Source organism: Myotis myotis, unplaced genomic scaffold, assembly GCF_014108235.1.
Source record: "Myotis myotis isolate mMyoMyo1 unplaced genomic scaffold, mMyoMyo1.p scaffold_m19_p_17, whole genome shotgun sequence".
In the NCBI taxonomy this organism is placed as follows: Eukaryota; Metazoa; Chordata; class Mammalia; order Chiroptera; family Vespertilionidae; genus Myotis; species Myotis myotis.
Genome location: NW_023416321.1, coordinates 295,666 through 304,769, shown reverse-complemented (window position 1 = coordinate 304,769; position 9,104 = coordinate 295,666). Strand labels below are relative to the sequence as shown.

Sequence of the window (9,104 nt, the reverse complement as noted above, 5' to 3'; positions counted from 1 at the left end):
GAAGGACAGAGCAGCAGGAGCAAAAACAGCCTGGCAGGTTGCTCAGTGGCTAGAGCGTTGGCCCATGGACCCAAGGGTCCTGGGTTCCATTCCCTGTCAAGGGCACGTACCTCGGTTGCAGGCTTGATCCCCAGGCCTGGGTCAGGGCACATGTGGGAGGCAACCCATCGATGTGTATCTCTCACATCAATGTTTCTCTCTCCCTCCCCACTCCATGTTCTCTAAAAAAATCGTTAAGAATTAATGGAGCCCTAGCCGGCTTGGCTCAGTGGATAAAGCGTCAGCCTGCGGACCGGAAGGGTCCCGGGTTCGATTCTGGCCAAGGGCACTTGCCTGGGTTGCGGGCTCGATCCTCAGTGTGGGGCAAGCAGGAGGCAGCCGATCAATGATTCTCTCTCATCATTGATGTTTCTATCTCTCTCTCCCTTTCTCTCTGAAATCAATAAAGAAATATATATATATATATATATATATATATATATATATATATATATATATATATATAAAGAATTAATGGAGCCCTAGTTGGTTTGGCTCAGTGAACAGAACGTCAGCCTGAGGACTGAAGGGTCCTGGGTTCGATTCCCCGTCAGGGCACATGCCCGGGTTGGGGGCTCGATTCCCAATAGGGGGCGTGCTGGAGGCAGCCGGTCAATGATTCTCTCTCATCATTGATGCTTCTCTCTCTCTCTCTCTCTTCCTCTCCCTTCCTCTCTGAAATCAGTAACAAAATATTTTTAAAAAACCAATTGAAACATACCCTCAGATGAGGATTTTTTTAAAAAAAGCAAAAGCTAAGTAACAGGTACTCCTGCGGAGCTGGGAATAGCTGGAGGGACCCAGCCAACAGAAACTCGCCCAAATGGCTGAAGCCACCCCCTACACGCCAGCTTCCGCTGCAGAAGAGGGAGGTGCTGGGCCTGGGGAGGCCGCTATGGGGGCGGGCGGGCGGGGAGCGGAGGGGGAGACCCTGGAGAAGCACATCGATGGGCCAGGTCATCCTGCAGATTTCAGCCTTCCTTCCGCAGGAGAAGAGCTCGCAGGGTGAGGTCAGCCCTCTTCCTGCCCGGGCGGGGCCCCCGGCAGATGGCGCAGTGGTTGGCAAACCCATTAGTCAGCAGAGCCAAATACCAACAGGACGACGATTGAAATTCCTTTTGAGAGCCAAATTTTTTAAACTTAAACTATATAGGTAGGTACATTGTTATTAATTAGAGTGCTCCTAAGCTGGCCTTCGCTAAAAACGTCCTCATTTTATAATAAGCCACCAACACAAAATAATTACAATTCTTAAATTGATGACAAAAATACCTATAGGATTTGCAGCTGGTTGGAAAAATACAGGTAGCTTTATGCTTCCAGTAGGTATTTTTGTCACCCGCGCGCGATTTGCTGACGCGACTAGCACTAACCACTGCACATGAGACTGCTGACTGGCTGGCTCACTCAACTCGTGCATGAATCGCCCGCGCCTCCCCCGCGCTGCGTACCCCGCGGCCCGCCGGCCGACCGACACCCCCACTCCTTCTAACGCCACTTCTTCAAAACAGACTCGCCCAGGCCGAAAACCGGCTTCTGCGGTGGGCCACGCAGTTTCAGTCGCACTGTGTGCGCGCCCGCGCGTGGTATTTTGTGGAAGAGCCACACTCAAGGGGCCAAAGAGCCGCATGTGGCTCTTGAGCCGCGCTTGGCCGACCCGCAGCTTGCCGACCCCTGACCTACAGCCGTCCTTGTGCCAGAGATGCGTCTGGGTGTGTTTCCCCTTCGGTTCTGGGCCCCAACCTGGGCAGCCTGCGCTGTGCGGAGCCGGGAGATGGGAGGGTCCGCGTGAGGCATTTCTCACCGTCACACGTGACTACGGCTCACGTGGCGGTGATGTCACCAGGCGAGAAGCTTGCTTCAGCTTCATTACCATCTATGGACCCCCCACGTGTGTATGCGATTTGTCATTGACCCAAATATTATTCTGTGGCCCGTGATTGACTGTATTCACGTGGAAATATGTCACTAACATGTTGATTAAAAAAAACCTCAGATCAATCATATCCTTTACGTGTAAACGTGTGTCAACACAGGACAGAGGGACATCCGCTTCTGGCGATAAAGAGATGGAGTGGCCCGCCAGCCATAGCAACGGGAAACAGGAAGGAAAACACCAAGCCACTTGCTTAGACTGCGGACCACAGGCCGCCCGGCCCCCGCGGCCGGAGGGAAAGCCTCGGCCCTGAGCCCTGCGGGCACCCTGCTTCCTGTGGGGGGGCCCTTCCCCGACGGGGCACAGCACAGGGGCCTGAGCGGAGCCTAGCGGGTGGGGAGGCCGAGGCCCTGGGGGAGGCAGCCATGCAGAGGACAAGCCCAACCAGCCACAGAGAGGCCCCTGCAGGCTTTTGGTGAAATTTATTTAATATTTTTTAATCCTCACCCGAGGATATTTTTCCATTGATCTGTTTTTAGACAGAGTGGAAGAGAGAGGGAAAGACAGAGAGAAACATTAATGTGAGAGGAACACATCGATGGGTTGCCTCCTGCACTCGTCCCGACCAGGGCCCAGGCTGGGGAGGAGCCTGCAACCGAGGTGCGTGCCCTCGACCGGAATCAAACCCGGGACCCTTCGGTCCGCAAGCCGACGCTCCATCCACTGAGCCACCCTCTCCCTCCCTCTCTATCTAAAAATCAATAAAAACATATTTAGTAAAAATCAATTTAAAGAAAAGAAGAAACAGAAAAACACACATGATCTTCTCAATGATGCCGACAAAAATGTGACAAAATGTGACACCCATTTATGATTTTTTAAAAAACTCTCAGCAAAATAGAAACAGGACACTCTCTGACCCTGAGAAGGAGTCTGGAACCGCCACACCCGCCGCATCGCACGCCAGGCTGCAGGCCCGTCCAGCCGCGCCGAGACGCCGGTACCAGGCCAACCCGAGGCCGACGTTAAAGGCAAAGATACAGGAGAGAAAGCAACGCGTTTCCGATTCACAGGTGTGATCCTGCCTGTAGGACACCTGCTTCTAGAAACACCCCTGGGCCAGGTGACCGAGGGCACTTCACCAGGAGGCAGGCTAAGAGCATGACCCTTGACCTGACCGGTGAGCGGGGCACTTTGCCTTCCTGGTTTTCCTCCCCCAAACCCAGGAGGCCAGATAAGGAGAGAAACAAAGGCCACACAGACCCAGCAGAGGGCCAGTCTGCACACTCCCCGCCCAGCCCTCAGCACCGTCAAGGTCACCCCGGACCAGGGCAGGGAGAGGCGGCCACAGCCTAGGGGCCTGCGGAGACGGAGGCCACAGTCCTGGGAGACTCTGGAGCAGAAAAGGAACAAAGGTTAAAACTGCGGAAAGGAAGTGCGGGCGCGGCGGTCACAGGCGTCCACGTCGGCCCGGGAGCTGCAGCCGCGGCACCTGCTCTGGGGGTGGCGGGGAGGCCTGGGAGCCCCGCTTTATGGGACTCTGTGCACGCTCTTTGCAACTTTTCCAGAAACCTAGCGGTTCTGAAATAAGATTGAGAAGAGAAAGGAAGGCAGGGAGGGGGGAGGGAGGAAGAAGAAAGCTGTGTGAACTCCGGGGCACAGAGCGCAGGGAAAAGGAAGCGGTTACCTGACCTGGGTGGACACGATCCTCCTTCCTCCGTCTGCCTGTCTTCTCCGCGGCCCTTTGCCGCAGACGTGATGCGCTGTTTTTTTAGTTTTATGTTTTTAAATATTTTTACCGATTTCAGAGAGGAAGAGAGAGAGAGAAACATCGATGATGAGAGAGAACCATGGATGGACTGCCTCCTGCACACCTCCCACTGGGGCCCTGTGCCCTGCCCGGGAATCGACCCCTGACCTCCTGGCTCCTAGGTCACCAGCGGCCGGGTGGGGTTTCCCTCTTGCTCAGACCACATCTGCCCAGCCTGCACCGATGGCCCCTTGGGCCGCACCTGCCCAGCACCGATGGCCCCTCGGGCCGCACCTGCCCAGCCTGCACCGATGGCCCCTCGGGCCGCACCTGCCCAGCACCGATGGCCCCTCGGGCCGCACCTGCCCAGCACCGATGGCCCCTCGGGCCGCACCTGCCCAGCCTGCACCGATGGCCCCTTGGGCCGCACCTGCCCAGCCTGCACCGATGGCCCCTCGGGCCGCACCTGCCCAGCACCGATGGCCCCTCGGGCCGCACCTGCCCAGCACCGATGGCCCCTCGGGCCGCACCTGCCCAGCACCGATGGCCCCTCGGGCCGCACCTGCCCAGCACCGATGGCCCCTCGGGCCGCACCTGCCCAGCCTGCACCGATGGCCCCTCGGGCCGCACCTGCCCAGCACCGATGGCCCCTCGGGCCGCACCTGCCCAGCACCGATGGCCCCTTGGGCCGCACCTGCCCAGCCTGCACCGATGGCCCCTCGGGCCGCACCCGCCCAGCACCGATGGCCCCTCGGGCCGCACCTGCCCAGCACCGATGGCCCCTCGGGCCGCCGGCCGGAGGGCTGAGCCCGTCTTCAACAGTGTGGTCCCCTCCTACTTCATGGCCTAAACCCCGTCCCAGGGCCAACCCCCGTGCCCCATGGTGGTCTCCCTGGAGGGCCCCCGGGAGGGTCCCAGCAGGAGCTGAAAGGGAGAGAAGACCCCGGGAAAGGTGGGGGGACTCACTGAACACTGCCCCCCTCGCCTGGGGGCTCCAACTGCCTGTTGGTGGGCTGTTGGCCGAGCGTCCCTCACTCACCCCCACCATGGGGATGGCTGGTGGCCGTGGCGGAGGTAGAGACCCCAGGACCCAGGACCCGCACAGCTCAGCAGAGGCACGGCTTCCGGAAGCTTCCGTGGGCTAAGCTCAGGGGTATGTGTGACGCTGGCAGCCTCTGAGGTCTGGTCTGCGTTTGCTGTCGGTCTGCTTTCCTGTCACTTGGCCAGTTTCCCGTTTCTTGACCTTTGGTTCTTAGTCTGGGGCCCAAACCGCGTTTCCCGCGTGGCTGTGGGGGCTGCGCCCAGCAGAGCGGCCACAGGAGCCAGGTCGTGAGCAAGTTCAGTTTCCAAGTCACGGTGGCTCCGGCTGGTCTTTTTTTTCTTTTTTTTAAATGTTTTTGTTGATTTCAGAGAGGATGGGGGAGGGAGATAGAAACCTCCACGATGAGAATCGTGGATCAGCTGCCTCCTGCAAGCCCCACATTGGGGATCAGCCCGTAACCCAGCATGTGCCCTGACCCTGACGGAATTGAACTCTGACCTCCTGGTTCAGGGGTCACTACCCAACCCCCAAGCCACGCCCCATCTCCTGGTCCAGGCTCAGCTCTGAGACAGGGCTGAGCTGCTGGGATGGGTGAGGTTTCCTGCAGGGCTGGGCTCCAGGGGTCACTGCGGGGCCTTGTCCTGGCAGCAGAGCCTTTGGCGGCCACAAGCCCAGGGCCAGGTGAGGCCTGGAGCAGCGCCTGGCACGCCTGGCACCGCGCCCACGCAGGCGTCCGCCACGAGTGCCACAGTGATTGGCTGTGACATCTGCTGACTGTCCCAGGAGCCACAGGAAGGGCCAGTGTCTTCCTGCTACCACAGAAGTGGGGGGAGGGCTGTGTGACCCCTACATGTGCGGGCAGCAGGCGGCCTCACTGACTCAGAGTCCAAGGTCCCTGTGGATACACCCACCAGCCCCAACGCTGGGAAGGGTGGAGGAGGCCCTGCACACACCCTGGTTCAGTCCAGGGCAGAGGGAAGCCTGAGCCAGGCAGGGTCCGCTTTCTGCGCCAAGGACTCTCCACACTCCCCCCCCACCAGGGCAGGGGGGCGACTGGAAACCAGGCCAGCTGGGCAGTTCCCCACCCAGCCACCTTCACTAGAAATCTCCCAGTTCTCAGGCTTTCCCACCTCCCTGACCCAACACTGAGCCCAGCCTGCCAGCCACACCCACCCGCAGGCTGAGTCTATGGACTCAACCCCCTGGGCCTGAAGGCAGAACCTGCACCACCCCACCCCCGTGCAGACAGCACCCAGGACACAGGAAGCACCCAGCACTGGACAGACTGAGGCAGGGGGCACTTCTTACTGCAGCACTTTTATTTTCCTCACAATGACGTGTTGCTGGGGCCTAATGTTCTCACATGACAGTAGAAAACCAAAATTTGTCATTTCTGAAAGAATCGCGTACAAAAACCTTACATAAATTAAAAGGACGAAGATTTACAGGTGGAAATGCAGACCGTTTTCCAACTCAAGGCAAGTAACCGCCCAGGGGTTCTGGCAGGAACATCAACTAAGAAAGGAAAGTGGGCCCCACGCTCAGACCCCCCCACCCCACCCCACCCCGTGGACGGCAGGGCAGTGGTAACGAGCAGGGCGCGTGCCACACTCAGAGCTCCTGGAAAGGGCAGCTCCCACAGGCCAGTGCCCCGCACACACGAGGCCCCGCGGGCTCCCGGGGCCCCTGGGTTTTTCCTGCAGAAGAAACATGTTCTCATCTCGGCCATCAAGCGACCGAGGCGTGTACAGGGGTTTAAATGAAAGGTATGTACAGGGCGTTAAACATGTACCAAGGGAACAGGGAACTTGAATACAGGTCAACATCAGCAACCAGGCCTACAATCCAGTGCTGAGCTCAGGTACAGGCTTCAAGGACAAGTTCTTCTGGAAGGCGTGTTCCAGTTTCGGGGCCAGCACGAGGTGCCTTTGCCAGGGCAAACGGAGGCTCATCCACTCGTGCAGCAAATGCTACGCATCTGCCCGCAGTCCGCTTAGAAGCACTTGCGGTGGACGATGGAGGGGCCCGACTCGTCGTACTCCTGTTTGCTGATCCACATCTGCTGGAAGGTGGACAGCGAGGCCAGGATGGAGCCGCCGATCCACACCGAGTACTTGCGCTCCGGCGGCGCGATGATCTGCAAGAGGACGAGTGGCCTTAGCTCCTGCCACCATCTTCCCAGCAAAGCCTGCCCCGGCCCGGCCCAGGCCCAGCCCCGCGGGACTCACCTTGATCTTCATCGTGCTGGGCGCCAGGGCGGTGATCTCCTTCTGCATCCTGTCGGCGATGCCCGGGTACATGGTGGTGCCGCCAGACAGCACCGTGTTGGCGTAGAGGTCCTTCCGGATGTCCACGTCACACTTCATGATGGAGTTGAAGGTGGTCTCGTGGATGCCGCAGGACTCCATGCCTAAGGGACAAAGCTCGGTCAGCCCGGGCCTCCGGCTGGAGGTCAAGGGCCCCGCCTTCACCGGGCGGCAGCCACCTACCCAGGAAGGAGGGCTGGAAGAGGGCCTCCGGACACCGGAACCGCTCGTTGCCGATGGTGATCACCTGCCCGTCGGGCAGCTCGTAGCTCTTCTCCAGGGAGGAGGAGGAGGCGGCCGTGGCCATCTCCTGCTCGAAGTCCAGGGCGACGTAGCACAGCTTCTCCTTGATGTCGCGCACGATCTCCCGCTCGGCCGTGGTGGTGAAGCTGTAGCCCCGCTCGGTGAGGATCTTCATGAGGTAGTCGGTCAGGTCCCGGCCCGCCAGGTCCAGACGCAGGATGGCGTGGGGGAGGGCGTAGCCCTCGTAGATGGGCACCGTGTGCGTGACCCCGTCCCCAGAGTCCATGACGATGCCCGTGGTGCGGCCAGAGGCGTACAGGGACAGCACGGCCTGGATGGCCACGTACATGGCGGGAGTGTTGAAGGTCTCGAACATGATCTGGACGAGAGGCAAGGGCTCCCCTCAGAGGTGGGCTGGGGACCCCGGGCCCCCCCATGCTCACACCCGCATGCCAGCATGCCACAAATGTGATGTGTGGAGAAAGAAAAGAAAGCAGGCAAAAACACAACGAGAAACCTTGAGACTTCAGGGAGGAAATGCCAGGAGAGGAACAGAACCCTGGAAACATCGAAAGAAATACTTGAATTTCAGAAAACAAAGCTGAACAGAAAATGACTTGGGCGACGGCGGGAAGGGCGGAGGCCGGCACTCACCTGGGTCATCTTCTCACGGTTGGCCTTGGGGTTCAGGGGCGCCTCCGTCAGCAGCACCGGGTGCTCCTCGGGGGCCACGCGCAGCTCGTTGTAGAAGGTGTGATGCCAGATCTTCTCCATGTCGTCCCAGTTGGTGACGATGCCGTGCTCGATGGGGTACTTGAGGGTCAGGATGCCGCGCTTGCTCTGGGCCTCGTCGCCCACGTAGCTGTCCTTCTGCCCCATGCCCACCATGACGCCCTGGTGCCGGGGGCGCCCGACGATGGACGGGAACACGGCCCGGGGGGCGTCGTCCCCCGCGAAGCCGGCCTTGCACATGCCGGAGCCATTGTCGATGACCAGGGCGGCGATCTCTTCTTCCATGGCGACCTGCGTGCAGAGGCGACCGGCTCAGGCGGGCCCCGGAGCCCAGACAGGCCTCAGCGCCCAGTCCCGCCTGCCCCGGCGCCACCGGAGCAACCGCCTGGAACCCCGCCGGGCTCTGCAGTAACGACCCCCAGGGTCCCCCGCGGCAGCGCGGCCCGGGCTCCCCGCACTGCGGCCGGCCCCGCCCTGCTCCCCTCCCCCCACCTCGGCGCCGGCCCGGCCGCCCGACCGCCCTTTGTTCCGGGGACGCCGCGCCGGGGCTTCCCGAGCCGGGAGCGCCTCGGCCCGCAGGGAGGGCGCGGGGACGCGGAGCGGGGCCGGGGCGCGCAGAGTCCACCGTTTACCTGGGAGGGCGGCGGGGCGCAGAGAGCGAGAGCGAGAGCGAGAGCGAGAGCGAGCGGAGCGGAGAGGAGCGGGGAGCTGGCGGCTGCAGCGACTGAGGCCGAGCGCGGCCTCCCCCGCCGCTATTTAAGCGGAGCGGGGCGCGCGCGTGGGGCGGCGGCGCGCGCGGCCCCAGAACATGTCCATATATGGCGATCTTTCCGAACGCCGGGCGCCCATTGGCCGGCTCGGCCGGGGCACGTGGGGTCCCCGGCCGGGCCCCGCCCCCCGCCCGCACCGCCCCCAACGGCCCCGCCCGCGCCCGCTCGGCTCCGGGGACCCCGCGCCTGAAACCCCCTCGCCTCCCGCTCGGGTGGGGCTGGCGGGAGCCCCCGGGGCTGCCAGGGGTTTGGGGGGAGGGTCCCGAGAAGCCCACCGGCCGGCCCCGCCCCGGGACTGCCGCGCGTCGTGGAGGAGGGCCCGGCTGCACCCCGAAACTGCCTGGCC

At 61.4% G+C, this 9,104-nt stretch overlaps 1 protein-coding gene across 1 annotated transcript; it reads right to left on the bottom strand.

The window, feature by feature from the left end:
- Positions 1-6,008: 6,008 nt before the first annotated feature.
- ACTG1 (actin gamma 1) lies at positions 6,009-8,777 on the bottom strand. Its single transcript, XM_036339565.1, has 5 exons — positions 8,621-8,777; positions 7,911-8,279; positions 7,197-7,635; positions 6,936-7,117; positions 6,009-6,844 (listed from the first exon to the last, which is right to left on the bottom strand). Exons 2-5 carry the CDS (start codon positions 8,271-8,273, stop codon positions 6,701-6,703), a joined length of 1,128 nt encoding a protein of 375 aa, XP_036195458.1. The 5' UTR covers positions 8,274-8,279; positions 8,621-8,777; the 3' UTR covers positions 6,009-6,700.
- Positions 8,778-9,104: the final 327 nt, after the last annotated feature.